The 18,454-nt window shown below is 35.7% G+C and overlaps 1 protein-coding gene across 1 annotated transcript in view; it reads left to right on the top strand.

The window, feature by feature from the left end:
- The window catches only part of SMC2 (structural maintenance of chromosomes 2), a 61,333-nt gene that overhangs the window by 32,611 nt on the left and 10,268 nt on the right, over positions 1 to 18,454 (top strand). Inside the window, exons 16-21 of the mRNA XM_035016183.1 lie at positions 3,582 to 3,717; positions 6,130 to 6,254; positions 10,568 to 10,761; positions 11,715 to 11,858; positions 15,118 to 15,312; positions 17,491 to 17,691. Coding sequence (XP_034872074.1) covers positions 3,582 to 3,717; positions 6,130 to 6,254; positions 10,568 to 10,761; positions 11,715 to 11,858; positions 15,118 to 15,312; positions 17,491 to 17,691 — 995 coding nt within the window. The remainder of the gene's footprint in view (positions 1 to 3,581; positions 3,718 to 6,129; positions 6,255 to 10,567; positions 10,762 to 11,714; positions 11,859 to 15,117; positions 15,313 to 17,490; positions 17,692 to 18,454) is intronic.

Below are 18,454 nucleotides of genomic sequence, written 5' to 3'. Positions count from 1 at the left end.
TCTGTTCTATTTGCATAATTCTTTTTTCTCTCTCCTGTTAAGTTTATTTTCCATCCCTCTGTCTTCTACGTCATTAATTTGTTTTTCTGCTTCTCCCAGCCTACTGTTTGTTGCATCATGGGTGTTTGTAATCTCATTTATTGCACTCTTCATCTCTTGATTGGTTCTTTTTTTATTTCTGCCTTAAGGGTCTCACTGATGTCTTCCACTTTTCTTTAAAGTGCAGTACCTTTATGATCATTACTTTAAATTCTCTTTCAGGGCACCTGGGTGGCTCAGTTGATTAAGCATCTGCCTTCAGCTCAGGTCATGATCCCAGGGTCCTGGGATCAAGTCCCACATCGGGCTCCCTGCTCAGTGGGGAGTCTGCTTCTCCCTCTGCCCCTCCCCTCTGCTTGTGTACTCACGTGCTTGCTCTTTCTCTTGCAAAAATAAAATCTTTAAAATTAAATAAATAAATTCTTTTTCACTCATGTTACTTGTATTTGTTTTGCTTGGATCTGTGGCTGTGGCCTTTTCCTGTTCTTTGGGACAGATTCCTCTGTCTTCCCATTTTGTCTAAGTTTCTGCCTGTTTCTCTGTGTTAGGAAAGTCATCTCCTTTTCTTGATGGTAATGGCTTGATGGAGAAGAGGTCTCTGTAGTGCCTAGCAGTATAGTGTCCCTTATTCTCCAGGACCTGGTGTTTCCACGAGCGTCTGCAGTATGTCCTGGCCTCTCTATCCTTCAGGCCAATTGTCTGCAGAGGCTCTCTTTGCCTATTGTGGGCAACACTGTTTAGTCCCTGGCCTGAATGTGGAGCATTTTTAACTAGGTGTGCTCTGGTCTGTTCGTGAAATGAGACCTGTTGCCAGTGGAACCGAAGCCCTGTAAAATTCCCAGGTCGGGAGACATGGTGTTGCCAGGGGTTTGCACTGGTCTTCTGGGGGTGGGAGCCTGCTATTCTGGGACTGAGGCAAGAGTGATTGGGAAGGGGGAAACCACCTGAGCATGGGAGATGGAGTTTGGTGTAAGGATGTTAGGTAGCAAGTGTCTGCTGGGTTGGTTCTCAAATGTGGCCCTATGTTTATACTGAGAGGTGGGAGAGGGGAATGATGCCTACTCGTTCCTTTGTTCTAGGAGGGGTCTCTCTGTGAACGCTCTCTGGGACATGCTTCCAGATGAGCTCACAACCTCCCCACTGCGTGCCCCAGGTGCTCTGCAGAAAGCTGTTACCATGCTGTTTGCTGGTGGGCTGTTTGCCCTACTCTGTCCAAAGAACAATACCTTTGGGGCTCTCCCAGACCCAAGCACACTGACCTTTAAAACTGTAGGTTCTAAGCTCTGCCGGTTGCCAAAACTCAGGAAATTTGGCCCCTCTCACTCTCGAAGCTAGTCGTTAGGGGATCTGTCTTCCCTGTGTGGCCTCCCCTGTGTGCTAGTTCAGCATAACTCCCACCCCATCACGGCAGCCGTTTCTCTCCCAAACCACGTCTCCACACTTCCTACCTTCTTTGATGTGGTCTCTTTTCTGCCTTTACTTGTGGAGTTTGTTCTGCCAGTCTTCAGGTCAATTTCTGGGGCATTTTGGATGATTTCATAGTTATCTAGTTCTGTTCATGGTGTGAGGTGACCCTAGGGGTCCTTCTATCCTGCTTCCATCTTCCCCGCAAATCTCGGAGGTAAGTTTTATATTATTTTGTCCTCAAAATTCTGTGTGGTAAATAGGATGGGACTTTTTTGTTTTGTTTTTTAAAATAGGAAATTGTGGGTTTGGAATGACTTAATCCAGAGTTTTATTTCTAACTTAAGGATTGGGTTTTCTTTTGATTACCTACCGTGTCACAGCTATTTAATTAAATACTGAGAAATTTTGAAGTATTTTAGCCCTCAAGGAGCTCATAGTGTAGTAATCAGTCCTGTTGCTTTTTTTAATTTTTCTCAAGTAAGTCTGTTCCTGTTTTTTTGCGTTGTTTTGTTTTGTTTTGTTTTTTTTCTCTTGCATTTTGCCCTATTAGGATATTCTAGTCATTGGAAAATTTTTTTTAATTCAGTACATTTTTACCCTTGTTCAGGAAACGCTAAATTCTAACTTGAGTATATGCCACTGCATCTGTGAAAAGTAAAACAAAAGAATTAAATCTGCCCTTGAGAATGAAATAATGATCATATTCTTCTTATTCTAATATTTGCCACATTGAGTTTCCAGATCTATGTTGAGTGATCAAGTAGCTAACAAACACTGAATAGTACTTCCTGTGTACCAGGCAACATTCTAAAACTGTGCCATTCAGTACAGCAGCCAAATGTGGCTCTTTACATTTAATTAAGATAATTAAAGTTAAATAAAATAATTTACTCGATTGTCCTAGTCACATTTCAAGGACTCTGACCACAAATAGTTAATGGGTAACTGCGCAATGCAGATACACAACATTTTTATCATTTTATGAAGACCTATTCTCAGGGCTTTAAATAATGAACTCTTTTCATCCTTATAGCAACAATGTGGCAGGTGTATTACTATCATCTGCAGTATACAGTTGTAGAAATTAACTTACAGGGTGGTTAAATAACTTGCAGGTAAGTGGCAAAGCCCAGGATTTGAATTCAGGTTATCTGTTTTCCCAGTTTGTGCTTTTAACAAAGCCAAGTATAATGCCTGTTGAGGTATCAAGTGACTTAATTTCTTTCTAGGCCAAGAAAACAATAGCCAGCGAAATGAATTCCAGTATATACAATAAGAGGATTAATATCTGTAATTGGAAGATAAAGAGAGATCAAATATTTTTAAATGTGTAAAATAGAAGAAACTTTTTAGATTTCATTGATTTGGATGTTCTTGAAGTTCCTACTTCAGGGATGGCAAATATCTGTCCCTGTATCATATTACCAAAGTGCTCATAATAGCATTGCTAATTGACTTTGCATTCTCCCATCAAACCTAGAGTTTTCTTGCCAACATAACTCAACCTGTTGTTGTCAGACAATTATAGTTGCTTGTAAAGTGAAACCAATTTCCTCTGCTTCCTCTGCTATATCAAAGTTTAGGCCAGATTATGATGCGGTAAAAAATAGCCCCCAAATCTCAGTGGCTTAAAATAGTACCATAATTATGCTACTTTACCTGTAGGTCATTTTTCTCTCTGTTCTGTGTTATTCTCATTCTGGAACCCAGGCTAAAGGAAAAATAGCCCCTACTTTGAACATGCTTTTCTCAGGGGAGAGGGAAAACAAATGGTGAATTATGTGCTCCCTTTTAAAGCTTACTTTCAAAAGAGGCACATTTTCCATTTCATTGGCCAGAGAAAACTACATAGCTAAGCTGATATTAGAGAGGAAAATGGCCCTGAGAGGGATGGGCCCAGTAGGAAGGGGCAGTGATTATTTTGAATAAACAATCCACCACATCTGCTTAGAAGTATTTTCTTATCAAGTATATATGCCCTAAGATTCTAATGATAAAATGAATTCTATATCTTTATAAGCTTACTATAAAAGATTTGCCATTGAATCTTTTCAAGTATAATTCTTAGAAAGTTTTTGTCTACTAAGTATGTTGTAACTTAATGTCTAAGGCCTATTAAAATTTGTTTCTATCAGGTGCTCGATCCCAGGCAGCTTCTATTTTAACCAAGTTTCAAGAACTCAAAGATGTTCAAGATGAGCTGAGAATCAAGGAGAATAAGCTACAGACTCTAGACGAGGAATTAGCAGGTCTTAAAAACACAGCTGAAAAGTAAGACTTCTGTCAGATTAAATTATATATTAAAGTTTCTTTCTGGTCAAAGACTTGCATGGTAGAAAATGAAAGAATTTTATCTAAAGAAATATAACTTTTGCCTTTTTTCATAATATCCTTGGTTTTATTTGAATAAATTGTGAGTTGATAACTTACATATCAGTTATTTTTTCTGATAAAAATAATGTCTTTGTTATAAGAAAATAGGGAAAGCTAATTAAACAAAAGGAAGAAAACATCAGCCAGATATTTTTCTTTCCCTGTTGAGATATACTGGTAACATTCTACTGGGATTGATGGGGAAATCCATAGATACTCTGGAGGTTGATACCAGAGGATACTGGAGTCCTTGATTTGAAATGATAAACAGTATAGCATCAATCACATGTCAGCATTAAGTTTAGCAGCTTGTTGCTGTCTGATAGATAATAAAGATCACTGGGTTTCCCACTGAGGAAGTAAACAAGTTCATGTAGAAAGTCACTGTAAAGTGTTTCCTTAACAGTGTTTCTTCTGTGTAGGTGTGGATATGGGTATGCATGTGTGCTTTTCAACATTACTTCTGTTTGTGTATGATATAGGTAGATACATATTTTTATTTTTTTGAAATTGGGATCATGCTATTTAATGTAACCTCTTTTTGTCAATTAATGTTATTTACTGCTAAGTGTCTCCTATGTCCCAAGTACTCTTTTAGGAGCGGGAATATAGCAGTGAACCAAAGAGATAAATCTCTTCCTTCTTGTTTTCATATATATAGCTGGGAAAACACAATTAAAAAAAGTTAAATTGGTAAAACATATTAGATAATGCTAAGTTCTAAGAGGAAAAATGCCACAAACTTAAAAAGTACATTATTTGAAACTTTCTGATTTTTTTCCAGTCTCTCTGAAGATGACAAATGGGAACAGAGTTAAAATTAAAATCACTTTTTTTGGAATTTGCAATACTGAATAAAGGTTAAAATATGTATGTAGATAAACTTTAATATATATATATTTGTAAATTTTTCGCTTTCATTTTCTGAATTATGAAAGCTTAGAATGGTGCCAAAACTTTTTTGGAATACTATACATATGGAAGAGATGGTCATAATCGTTCTAAGATAGAAATTGTATCAAAATGCCCACTTTCAAACATATACATATGTAAAGCCTGATTTTACCTTCATTAACATAAATTACCAAAAAGTGAATGAACTTTTCTTGGAAAAAGATGGGAAGAAGATTTCTGAGATCTGTGGAAGCTTTGGCAAGGCAATGAGTTTGTAGTTGCATTTGGCTTCCTGTTAAATGATCCAATACTACTGAATAAAGTTATTTTACAGAATTGTCTTGTGGACTGATAGTGGCATTGAGGTCAAGGAAAGGAAATAGATTGTTAAAAATATGAGAGTAGAGGGCCCCTGGGTGGCTCAGTCAGTTAAGCATCCGACTTCATTTCAGCTCAGGTCTTGATCTCAGTGTCGTGAGTTCAAGCCCTGTGTTAGGCTCCATGCAAGATGCATGGAGCCTACTTAAAAAATATGAGCGTGGAAAGGTCCTAAAGCCATTCTTTCACGGACTATATTATGAAAAAAGTTTCTAACTTTTTTCAAATTTCTGCATTCCACATTTTTAAACGAATTGAGAAATGGCTTGAAAATTATGGTTTTAATTGCTGTCAAGCATTCTCAGGCAAGAATACTCAAGGGAATATTTATGTTTTATAAGTTGCTTCCTTCCTTTTTCCTCAGACCTCATGAATTTCTAGTGCCAAGCTTCCTTGTGAATTTATTACAGCTTGAAATTTCACTGCAGCTGAATTAGCTAAATAACTTCCAAAGAAAGAATATTCAGCAGCTAGAAATGGGCTATAATTACAGGATTTGCAAGAAGAGCACACTGTAATGTTTAAGTTCAGTACTGTGCCTTTTATTTTTTTATTTTTTTTGTTTTTGCGAGAGAGAAAGAGCATCAGCAGGGGAGAGCAGCAGAGGGAGAGGGAGAAGCAGGCTCCCCACCGAGCAGGGAGCCTGATGCGGGACTCGATCCCAGGACCCTGAGATCATGACCTGAGCTGAAGGCAGATGCTTAACTGACTGAGCCACCCAGGCACCCCAGTACTGTGCCTTTTTAAACTATCGGTCTCATTACAAAATGTAGGGAACTTTAATATTTGAAAATGGGAATTGATAACCAGATTTTTGAAATTTTGTGTGGTGGTTACATTTTAATGTGTTTTTGTGGTGGGGAGCTATTGTGGAGTTTTTCTTCTTGGTAAGGATCAGTAGGAGAGACCATTTTTAAGGGAACCTATTTATTCCTATTTTATATTGTGAGATTACTTTAGCTAAGAGCCTACAGTTTAAATGCATATCTCAAATATCAGAAAAGTTGTGATCATTTATTGTAAATTTCTTTTTCTAAGGTATCGCCAACTAAAACAGCAATGGGAGATGAAAACTGAGGAGGCAGATTTATTGCAAACGAAGCTTCAGCAAAGCTCATATCATAAGCAACAAGAAGAATTAGATGCTCTTAAAAAAATCATTGGTAGGTTAAACACAGAATGTTTTTATCTTATTTCTACTGATAACCTTACTTTAGACATTTTAGATCTCCTCTTTATTATATATTTATTTGAAGTAATCACTAAATATTTTTATTAGATATTATTATTATTATTATATTGCCAAGTTCTGCCCATTTGCAGCAGTATTCATTTCCACCAGTGGCATATGAAAGTTCTCATTTTTCCAAATCCTTTCTTTTCTGGAAAGACTAAAATATCTCCAAATCTGATTGTTCTGAAGAGATAGCATATTAGTATTAACTTGCAGATCCTTGATTTGCTGGTGAAGCTTAGGATCTATATATGTTCCTTGGACCTTTTGGTTTCTACTTCTATTTTCTGAATTTTTTATTTCTTTTCCCCATTTTTCTTTTGAGTTGTTTATGGTTTGTTTGAGTGCTGATTTCTTGTAAATTATCTGCATTACGAATATCTTTTGGTTTATGTGCTTGTCTTTTAACTTTGTTTATAGTATTTTTATTAAACAGAAATTTTTAATGTTTGACATGATTCAATTTATAGCCGCCTCTACCCCTAATTTTAAGAACTTGTCTTACACTTAATTAGAATTTAATTGTATATGGTAGTTTTAGTTTTTCTCATTCTTTAGGACAATATTCCCACTAATATATTTTCTTCCCTTTTTATAAAAGTAATTTACCCATTTTGTTCACCCCCCCACCTCTGCCAACCATTAATCTGTTCTCTGTATGCGTTAGCTAAGATTTTTTTAAATTGGTTAAAATAAGATTCAACATGTAAGTGATATTGTATCATATTTCTCTTTCTCTTTTTTAACTTAGCATAATGCCTTCAAGGTTCATCCATGTTGTTGCAAATGGCAAGGTTTTCTTTTTTTGGCTGAATAATATTCCATTGTATATACACATACATTTTCTTTATCTGTTCATCCATGGGTGGATGCTTAGGTTGTTTCCATATCTTGGTTGTTAAAAATAATGCTGCAGTGAACATAGGGTGCATATATATTTTTTTGAGTGTTTTTGTTTTCTTCAAATACCCAGAAGTGGAACTTTTATTTAGATCATATCTATTTTTTAATTATTTGAGGAACCTCCGTACTGTTTTTCATAGTTGCTGCACCAATTTGCATTCCTACCAACAGTGTGTGAGGGTTCCTTTTTCTCCACGTCATCTCCAGCACTTGTTTTTTTTTTTTTTTTTTGATAATAGCCCTTGTAACTGGTGTGAGATGGTACCTCATTGTAGTTTTAAGATTTGCATTTCCCTAATGCTTAGTGATGTTGAGCATCTTTTCATGTAACTATTGACTGTGTGTCTTCTGTAGAAAAGTGTGTATTCAGATATTTTACCCATTTTTTAATTAGACTGGCTTTTTCTTTTGAGCTGTATGGGTTCTTTATGTATTTGGGGTATTAACCCCTTATTGATAAATGATGTGCAGATATTTTCTCTCATTCGTTAGGTTGCCTTTTGTTGATGGGTTTTTTTGCTCTAGCTTTTTAGTTTGATATTGTCCACTTATCTTTGCTTTTGCTGCGTTTGCTTTTAGTGTGAAATCCAAAAAAATCACTGCTGAGACCAGTGCCAAGGAGGTTTTCACTCATGTTTTCTTCTAGGAGTTTTATAGTTTCAGGTCTTACATTTAAGTCTTTAATCTATTTTGAGTGAAGTTTTATGTGTAGTATAAGGTAGTGGTCCAGTTTCATTCGTTTGCATGTGGCTGTCCAATTTTCCTAGCACCATTTATTGAAGAAACTGTCCCTTCATTGCATGTTCTTGGCTCCTTTGTCATAAATTAATTGACCATACATGCATGAGTTTATTCCTGGGCTCGTTTTGTTCCATTGATCAATGTGTCTGTTTTTAATGCCAATTCCATACTGTTTGATTACTAAAGCTTTGTATTATAGTTTAAATCAGGGAGTATGATGCCTCCACCTTTGTTGTTCTTAAGATAGCTTTGGCTACTCAGGATCTTTTATGGTTCCCTACAGATTTTAGGATTGTTTTATTTCTGAAAAAATGCCATTACAATTTTGATAGGGATTTCAACAAATCTGCAGATTGCTTTGGGTAGTCTGAACATTTTAACAGTATTCTCCCAATCCATGAGTACAGTAGATCTTTCCATTTATTTGTGCCTTCTTCAGTTTCTTTTATCAGTGCTTTAGTTTTCTGTGTACACAACTTTCTACCTCCTTGGTAAATTTATTCCTTCGTATTTTGTTCTTTTTGATGCAATTATAAATAGGATTGTTTTTTTTAATTTCTCTGACAGTTCATTATTAGTATATAGAAATGCAACAGATTTTTGTACATTGGTGTATCTTGCAACTTTACTGAATTTATTAGTTCTGACAGTTTTTTAGTGGAGTCTTTAGATTTTCTGTATATAATATGTCATCTGCAAATAGAGATAGTTTAACTTCTTTCTAATTTGGATGCCTTTGTTTGTTTCTTTCTTTCGCCTCATTGCTCTGATTAGGACTTCCAGTACTATGCTGAGTAAAAGTGGCAAGAGTCCTCCTTGTCTTGTTTCTGATCTTAGAGGAAAAACTCAGCCTCTCAGTATTGAGTACGATGTTAGCTGTGGGCTTGTCTTGCATGGCCTTTTTTATGTTGAGATACATTTCATTTATATCCACTTCGTTGAGTTTTACCATAAATGGATGTTGAAATTGGTCTAATGTTTTCTGCATCTATTGAAAACATGTTATTTATCCTTCATTTGGTTAATTTGGTGTAGCATATTGATTGCAGATGTTAAACCAGCCTTGCATCCTTGGAATAAATCCCACTTGATCACGGTGTATCATCCTTTTAATGTATCGTTTAATTCAGTTTGCTAATATTTGCTGAAGATTTTTGTGTCTGGGTTCATCAGGGTTATTAGGCTATAATTTTTTTTTCCTCTGGTGTCCTTGTCTGGTTTTGGTATCAGGGTAATGCTGGCCTTATGAGTTTCGAAGTGTGCCCTCCTCTTCTGTTTTTTGAAAGACTTCAAGATAGGTATTAAATCTTTGAATGTTTGGTAGAATTCACCAGTAAAGCCATCTGGTACTGGGCTTTTGTTTGTTAAGAGGTTTTTGATTACTGATTCAATCTCCTTACCAATTACTAATTGGTCTGTTCAGATTTTGTTTCTCATGATTCAGTCTTTGTAGGTTGTAGGTTTCTAGGAATTTATCTCTTTCTTCTAGGTTGTCCTATTTCTTGGTATATAATTGTTCATAGTAGTCTCTTGGGATCCTTTGTATTTCTGTGGTATCAGTTGTAATGTCTTCCTTGTTTTTCTGATTTTATCTGAGCCCTTTCTTAGGCTAGCTTAAAGTGTGTCGATTCCTTCTTTCTTAGAACTAGCTTTTACTTTCATGGATCTTTTCTATTATTTTTTGGTCTCTTTCATTTTTCCTTTGCTCTGATCTTTATTTCATTCCTTCTATTAACCTGGGCTTTGTTTTTTGTTTGTTTTTTAGTTCCTTTACATGTAAGTTAGATTGTTAGAGATTTTTCTTGTTTCTTAATGTAGGCAGTTGTTATAAACTTTACTCTTAGAACTGCTTTTGCTGCATCCCATTAAGTTTTGGTATGTTGTATTTCCATTTTCATTTGTCTTAAGGTATTTTTTAAAAATTTTCTTTGATTTCTTATAGTGATATTATGCACTGAAAAGTAGTATAGGACATTGTGTAGTCATGGTCTCCAGGGTTATATTTGTATCTACATTCTAAAACAGTGTATGGCAGTTGTAACAGTAATGTGCTCATTTTATCTTGGTTTTATTTTTTTCTTTGTAAATTAGAGATATTTCTCCTATGCTTCATCCTAGAAAAGTTTTCTCAGTATTTCTCTGCTTTAAGAAAAGGCATAAATGAGCAAAGAATACAACATAAGCTTATTTATGAAATTAACTGTAAGCCTTTGGCAATTAAGTAAGGGGAAAATACCATAGTTATACTGTCGATTCTGGTTTAAGAAGCGTACTAAAGGTATTAAAAAGATGATCTGTGATCTTTTAAGTAAGTTGCAGGTAAAGTTTATTATGTTCCTCAAGTTCATATGCTTGGAAATACTTTCTTCATAGATCTTTAGATGATTCAAGTATGGCTCTTAGGTAGGATCTGTGTTTCAACATAACGTTTCTAGAATAAGGTTGGAACAGTTAATTTTTTTAAATTTTAGCCTCCAATTTTTCAGACCATTTCTTCTATTAAAAGATGCATTTATAAGGCATTAATAAACCATTACCTGTAACTACTAATAGTTTGGAGGACCTCATTAAGCCACATTTGCCTACTTTATGATGCAGAGGAAAGTGAGGAGACCTTAAAAAATACCAAAGAAATTCAGAAAAAAGCAGAAGAAAAATATGAAGTATTGGAGAATAAAATGAAAAATGCAGAGGCTGAAAGGGAGCAAGAACTGAAGGATGCTCAGGAAAAACTGGATTTTGCCAAAACGAAAGCAGATGCTTCTAGTAAGAAAATGAAAGAAAAACAACAGGTAATAACCTTTCTTGAAGTGGAACCAATCTTCTATTGTCAATATAGAGCTGAAGGTGGCCTTATTCATCAGTATTCACAACATCTAAAAGCACACTATGGTTCTTTAGGAAATAAAGTATTCATCTTCTAAGTCATTTTGCTGAAAACCTTGTAATGAATGTCATAAGGATGGGTTGCAATGTCTTGCTAATTTTAGAGAAAGAGCAAAATTGCCTTTTTGTAAATGCTTCACTTAAGAGTAGACCAAAGCTTGTATCCTGTAGTAGAGCTATGTCCTATCGGCTTGAGTGGTGACATTTCTATTAGGTGATCATCTATGTGAATGGATACTGTGAAAGATAGATACAAGACAAAGCATGTTACTTTACAAAGTGCCATTCAGTTGTAGACTGGTGGTGATAACTGCTTTTATCTTCTGGATAGTGCCAAAGCTGAAATTTGAACCTAGCCTTTTCTGTCTCCAAAGGCTGTGCTCGCTTTTCTAGATGATTTTATTTAAATCTATTTTTCTTCATATTCTGTCACTAAAAACCTGCACAGAGTATTTTCTAACGAACTAAAGAGTATAATGGGAAAGAAGAAAATTGAGAAACTATTTTTTTTTTACATTGAATAATTGTTTTAAAAAAGGCTTTTCCTCTGCTAATTTATCTCTTATGTAGAATTCTATATTTTTCTCTGTAGGAATAAAAGGATAAAGGAAATAGTTTATGCTAAATTCTTTGAACCTGTAAAAACTACATACGTTTGTCATCATTTTTTTTTAAGTATAGGAAAATAAATTTCCTTTCTCCTTTCTTCAGGGGAAACAGCTTACATGTGTTTTGGTAGTTGAATAACTACGCTGTGGGTCTTACCTGAATGAGAATCTTACAAAGTTTGTTGATATGTATGTATTCATTTTTCAGTAATTAATAGCCTGTTGAATGTGTAGATAATGATTTCTTATAGGAAGTTGAAGCTATCACTCTGGAGCTGGAAGAGCTCAAGAGAGAGCACGCATCCTATAAGCAACAGCTTGAAGCTGTAAATGAAGCTATCAAATCCTATGAAGTACAGATTGAAGTAATGGCAGCTGAGGTGGCTAAAAATAAGGTAATGTTTACTTACCATATTGGAGAAATAGCAAATGTTAATCACTTACAAAATGTTGGCTTGAAGATATTTGACTTTAGAGGTCTCAATCTCTTCATTCTTGTGTTGATGAGAGGCAAAAACAGTGATTACTGATCCAGAAAGAGTCCTGAAATAATACTAATTGTTTTAGTCTGGCTCTACTCTGAAGACAAAAAGTACACAGTAATTCGAACAGGCTAAGTTTAAAAAACTGCAGTAGGAGTTTGGAATGATGTGTGCTGGGTCACTAAAGAGTAAAGAGAATGTTCAATGATATAGGAGCAGCAGATATGGGGAGTAGGGCTGAGGAAGTTCACCCATGGAAGGAACAAATCTGGCAAAGAGCCTCATTGCACTTGGTAGGGCTGCAAACCGGATCTAGTTGGAGAAGACATAACTGTGGCCCCCTGGTGGTGAAGTTTGAAATGCCACATGGGATGCCAGGGGCATTGGCCATGTGAACATGCTGCAAAGCCCCGCTCTCCTCTCCCTCCCCCCCGCCCCGCCCCCCGCTTGATGTTGGGACAGCCATGCAAGCTGCTAGCCCTGGCACATGACAAACTTGCTTTTGAGAAAAGCATGCCAGAACTGGGATGTAAAACCTCTTTCTACAGTTTCCCTACAGCATCCTTTACTGGTGAGGCTGACTATAGTTGCTGCTGGTGGGGGAGAAATGTTCTGATATCAGAAGCGGGGAAGTAAAGGATTTAGGGCTGAGGGGATTTCCCATGTTAGACATTCTGTCACCTGCAAATTCATATTGTGGTATGTCTTTATTAGAGATTGTTCCTCCTGAATATTGGCTACTCTCTTGTCCCTTTCTTTGATTTTGACTTTGAATTGTTTCATATTGAGGTATAATTGATATGTATTAGTTTCAAGAGTACAGCATAATGATTTATTTGTATATATTGCAAAATGACCACCCCAGTGAGTCTAATTAAGATCTGTCACCACACAGTTATAATTTTTTTTTCTTGTGATCAGAACTGTTACAATCTTTCTCAGCAACTTTTAAATATACAGTACAGTATCATGATAGTCACCATGCTGTTAAAGTTTTCTGTCATGTTGCTATTGATACTATTGGTAAATATCCTTCATTTTCATTGTAACTGAATGTAGATAGCTTTTGAAAAGAGAGTTGCGTTCATTTGACGTTAATTGTGGTGTTTTTGCCTTACTTGTGTCGTCTACTTCTACATTTTATGTTTTTCCTTTGAAATGATTATTTTAATGTTATAGTATGTGGTATTTTGGAAAGTAGGTCTTTCCTCTTGATCCTCCTCTTGGCTAAATTCAAGTTTTTTTTGTTTGTAGCACATTGTCATATCACTAGAATAACAGTTTTTACTCTTTTTTTGAAATTAAGAGATCAAAATGCTTCTCAACTTTGTGTTTTTGTGTTGCTGATTAAATTTTCTAGTTTCTGTTCAGTTTCTATTTTGCCTCCAAAGTAAGTTTTCATTTTTTAAAACTATCTTTAGTTTTTTTTCTGATTTGTTGTCTTAATCTCATATTTTTCATGTAGCATTTAAAAATTAGATACGTGTTTCCAAAATAAATGTGAAAATAGTTAGGTACTCCTTTCTCAATCTAAATAAAGTCAAAGTTAGAACATGTACCTATTTCCATTTCTCTTTATGGAAAAGTATAAAATGGATCACGTAGTTTTTAAAGGTTGTTCTTTCAGGCTCTGCATTCTAAATTGTTTCCTTTCCTTGATGAGAGTATCAAAGGACACTCCCAGGAGGCTAAGAAAAGAAACTGCCTATAACTAATTAGACAAAATGAAAATTTCATTTCTGCTCAACCTTAGTGACAGATTTCTATTATAAAAAAGATGAAAATAGTCAAAACTATTTTTTTTTAAGGATTTTATTATTTGAAAGAGAGCAAGCACAAGCAGGGGTAGCTACAGTGGGAGAGGGAGAAGCAGGCGCCCCACAGAGCAGGGAACCCAATGCAGGGCTCCATCCCAGGACACTGGAATTATGACCTGAGCCAAAGGCAGACACTCAACCTACTGAGCCACCCAGGTGCCCCTGCAATGCAATTTTTAACCTGTAGCCCTGAGAGAATCTTCATAAACATGTTTTTTTTTTTTTTTTACATACGGTGTTTGTTAGTTAATAAACCTGTGTCTGTTATTTTTCCCTTTGGTTAATATCACCAGAGTATTTTTCACTTGCTTTTCTTGTTCTTCAAAGGTTTCAAAAAGCTAAAATATCTTTAGGTCTTTATATGAATGCCATGATTTATTTTCCTTCCTCAAAAGACCCTCTAATGACACAGTTTAAACATTACAAGGAATTTAAAGCACTTTGAGAACATTCAATAACCTAACCATAACATTAAGTATTCTTTGTTGCTCAAAATGATAATTTCCTAATGAGCATGCCTAAAATACTGCTAGATTTTTTATTTGTGCTTTTCATCATGAAGAACCGTTCTTCCTCAGATGCTTGAAGCAAGTTGTCTTACTTAGGTTTTCCCCCTACCTAAATATGAGTTGAACTAGGTTTTTTTTGGTTTAGATATTTTTGTGATTTCTTTTAAGATCTAAGATGAAGCAAAGGGGTTTGTGGGGCAGAGGATTAGTGATAGACTGAACTGCAGTTATAATTACCACTTTGGAGATTGAGTAGCTTCAGCCTTGGGAAGTAGGGGAAAATAAAAATCAAAGCAAGAAAGTTTTTCTTTGTGCCACAGATCTATTTATTCAGAAAGTTTCTCTCTTATTTTTCTGTTTTGACCCTTGTGCTAGAACCAAACATTATGACCTTCCATTGTCACTGGTAAATATGGCTTATAACTATAGAAGGGAAAAGTAGAAAGCCCCAGCCCACATTCTACCCCTCCTGGTAAATGATATTTGGGGATCTGTCATATTATCTTCTTGTTAAGTACCAAAAAATGCCACTTTTCTGAGACCTCAAAAGTCAGATTGCTATAGTCTCTCCTCCCCTCTGCAAGTTGATCCCAACTAAGCTGTATCCAGCAGAAACTTTGTTGCTTCCAGCATGAACACTGCAACGCATCGTATTTCTAGTGGTAAAACAAGTTTTCTCCTGTATGTAAATTAGCCATTTTAATGGGGATATGAAATGTAGAGGGTTAGGTGACCATCTGCCTGTAATCAGATTCCCATCTTGCCCTAAAGTTTGTTAGATCTTTTAATAAACTAAAAATAGGTCCATATTACCTTGCTATATGTTGTCTTTGAATTATGTTTCAGGAGTCTGTAAATAAAGCCCAAGAAGAGGTGACCAAGCAAAAAGAAGTGATAACAGCCCAAGACAACGTAATTAAAGCTAAATATGGCGAAGTAGCAACACATAAGGAACAAAACAATGATTCTCAGCTTAAAATTAAGGAACTGGACCACAACATCAGCAAACATAAACGGGAAGCTGAAGATGCTGCTGCAAAGGCACGTTTCTGTTGTTTATTTTTACCCATAATCAGATTTTTACTTCTAAGTTGTTGAAATATTCTGGTAAACTGCTCAATGAAGAATTCAATAAAATGGCAGAACTGTGTAACATAATTTTGAGGCTTACAGCTATTTTAACGGCTTCTCAGCAATGTTCATTTTCACCAAATGGCATAAATGTTTTGTTTCTAAATTTCAGGTATTCCTATCTCCAAGATGTTTTACTGAATAGTGGTCTCCCATGGAACTGACCATTTTTTAATACCCAAATATTCATAGAACTATTAATATATTAATAGTAATAGTATAATTTCAAAATGAATTAAAAACTCAGAGAAATATATATACAGGCACCTTCTAAAATAAGGACTTAATTGGCTTCCGGATGTCCTTGTGAGGATCTGTACAGTCAATTTTGCAGCCTCATCTGAAATCTGATTTTTTTTTTTTTTTTTTTTTAAGGATTTTATTTATTTGAGAGAGAGAGAGATACAGTGAGAGAGGGAACACAAGCAGGGGGAGTGGGAGAGGGAGAAGCAGGCTTCCCGCTGAGCAGGAATCCTGATGTGGGTTTTGATCCCAGGACCCTGGGATTGTGACCTGAGCCAAAGGCAGACGCTTAATGACTAAGCCACCCAGGCACCCCTGAAATCTGATGTTTTGCTAAGCAGCTATCTTTTTGAGGTTATCTCAGTTTTTGGTCACTCTTAAAAAGTTTCTTCCTTCTATGTATCATAGTGTCTTAAATACTTTAAAAAGAATACATGCTTTTGCAGAAATTCATTGCTTGGTTAAGAGGCTGTACCCATGAAGTCTTAGTAATTCACCCATCATGTTTTCTGATGAGTGTAACAGTTTGGTGCCTTTTAAATCTTCTTTAGCACCTTAAAAGTAGAAGAGATTTAACTTCAAAAAAGTCAGAACATACAAAACAGTCACCCTACCCTCTGAAAGAGCCAAGTGTGCCTGTTCAGGTTCGTTCCTTAATTTAAAAAATACAAATATTTTCATAGCCACATCATTAATATCCTAATATTTTATTGTCGATTTCCCATTAGGCTGGTAGCCTAATATTAGTGGATTCACTGAAATATTACCAATGTTAATATTGTTAATAGTTTTTTGTAATTGAAAATGCCAGTAGTGGTGATTGCTGGGGGATTTTATTTACAGTTAAGGAAGTGAAAAGGAGACTCACAAGTGGAACTGCTAAAAAGTCAAGGATTCTTTGAAGTATATAATTTATCAAATATTTATTGCATACGAAGTAGTATCAGATAGTAGCCAGGCTCTGAAGATAAGGATAAGCAACATGTACCCAGAATGCCTTCATAGAGCTTATGGATCAGCAGGGAAGGCAGACTGGAAAGGATCCTCTTTGGAGCCTGGAGGTGAGACAGTACCCATGGAATTAATAAGGACAAACAAATGGACAAGGATTCGATTCTACCAGTCAGAACCAACCTTAAACAATTTTAGTAGAAGAAAGTCTTCCTTAAGCACTATAATTTAAAATTTTTAACTGTTTATAATATATAAAGTACATTACTGTGCCTTGTTAAAAGGGAGCGGCTAAGGGAATGGAGTCAACGTTTAGGGAGTTTTTTATTTATCTAATAATTCTCAGAATTGTCAGTCAGGATTAGGCTTCCATAAATTTACCAAATCTATGACTTAAGTATTCCTATAAGAATTTTAACTTTCACAAGTTGTTTTTGAAGCAATTGATTGAGTTTGACCTATATTTCATTCTAACGGAGGTGTTTTACATATACTTTGAATAAATTTGAGCTGGCTGGCTATTCTTTCAGTGCTTAAGTAATGGGAAGATCTTTTTTTTGAGCCTATCCTCCAGGTAAAAATATTCATACTTAGTGTAGGTTTACTGTTCACAGTGAACCTCATTTTTACAAATGAGTCATTGATTTAAAATTACTAAATATTTAAGAAACTTTTGAGAGAGCACAAGCAGGGGTAGGGACAGAGGGAGAAGGAGAGAATCCTCAAGCAGACTCCCTGCTGAGCTCAGAGCCCAGGACCCTGAGATCATGACCTGACCCAAAATCAAGAGTCAGAGACTCAATCGACTGAGCCACCCAGGCGCCCCAAGAAACTCGTTTTCTAAATGTCCATTTGCAAACAATGATAGATGCTTCTATTATCCTCTGTGGCTAGGTCTCCAAAATGTTGAAAGACTATGACTGGATTAATGCAGAGAAACACCTCTTTGGGCAACCTAATAGTGCCTATGATTTCAAAACCAACAACCCAAAAGAAGCTGGTCAGAGACTTCAGAAGTTGCAAGAAATGAAGGAGAAACTGGGGAGAAATGTCAACATGAGAGCTATGAATGTTCTGACAGAAGCTGAAGAACGGGTAAGTCCTTTTCCTTGGACCGGCCACCCGAGTAGCTTCAATGGCTATCTAGGACCCCGGCAACAAGTACTAGAGGAAATCTGTTGCTTGATGCCCTTGATACCGAATTTCTTTCTATTTTCCCTTTCTTTTTCAGTTCTTTCTTATTTCATTGTTTTGCGTCATCAATTATTTATATATTCTGTTGTACCTTGAATAACTTTTCTATTGGCTTTGCCACAAACATATTCTACCCTTTTCTTATTCTTGGTGTAAGTAAAAACTCTACTTTTTGTTCTAGTCAACTTCTCACATTTCTATCTTTTCTTTCACTTGCCTTGAAAGGGCTTTGAAAAATAAGGTGTACTCTGCTATCTGCCTCCTTACCAGTCATTCCATAACTATTGTCTTCCTTTTGACTCTAGGGTATACTAGAACCATTACCTAAGTAATGATTAATATTGTTATATGCATAACCATTCCTCTATTAATCTGTAAGTCCAGCAGCGTCTTCTGTTTTAATGCTCACTTACTTGATAATGTTATCCATCTCCCCAACCCTGACAAAACTTTTATAGTCTGCCATGTTGCTAGAAAAATCCACAGGGGAAAGCAGTCCGTATTCTTGACAGCTCCATAGGAAATAGCTGAGTAATTTTGTTATGCCTTATACCACCTTTAATTTTGCAAAATTCTGTTTGAATTTGTATCATAGAGTTATGAGAGCTCTCTAAAAGTGGTAATACTTATGAGTTCAATTACTTTTAAGAAGTTTTGCTATAAT

The sequence above is a fragment of the Mirounga leonina genome, unplaced genomic scaffold, assembly GCF_011800145.1.
Source record: "Mirounga leonina isolate KUSES-001 unplaced genomic scaffold, KU_Mleo_1.0 Mir_170, whole genome shotgun sequence".
NCBI classification, from domain to species: domain Eukaryota; kingdom Metazoa; phylum Chordata; class Mammalia; order Carnivora; family Phocidae; genus Mirounga; species Mirounga leonina.
This window is presented reverse-complemented; position numbering and strand designations above follow the sequence as displayed.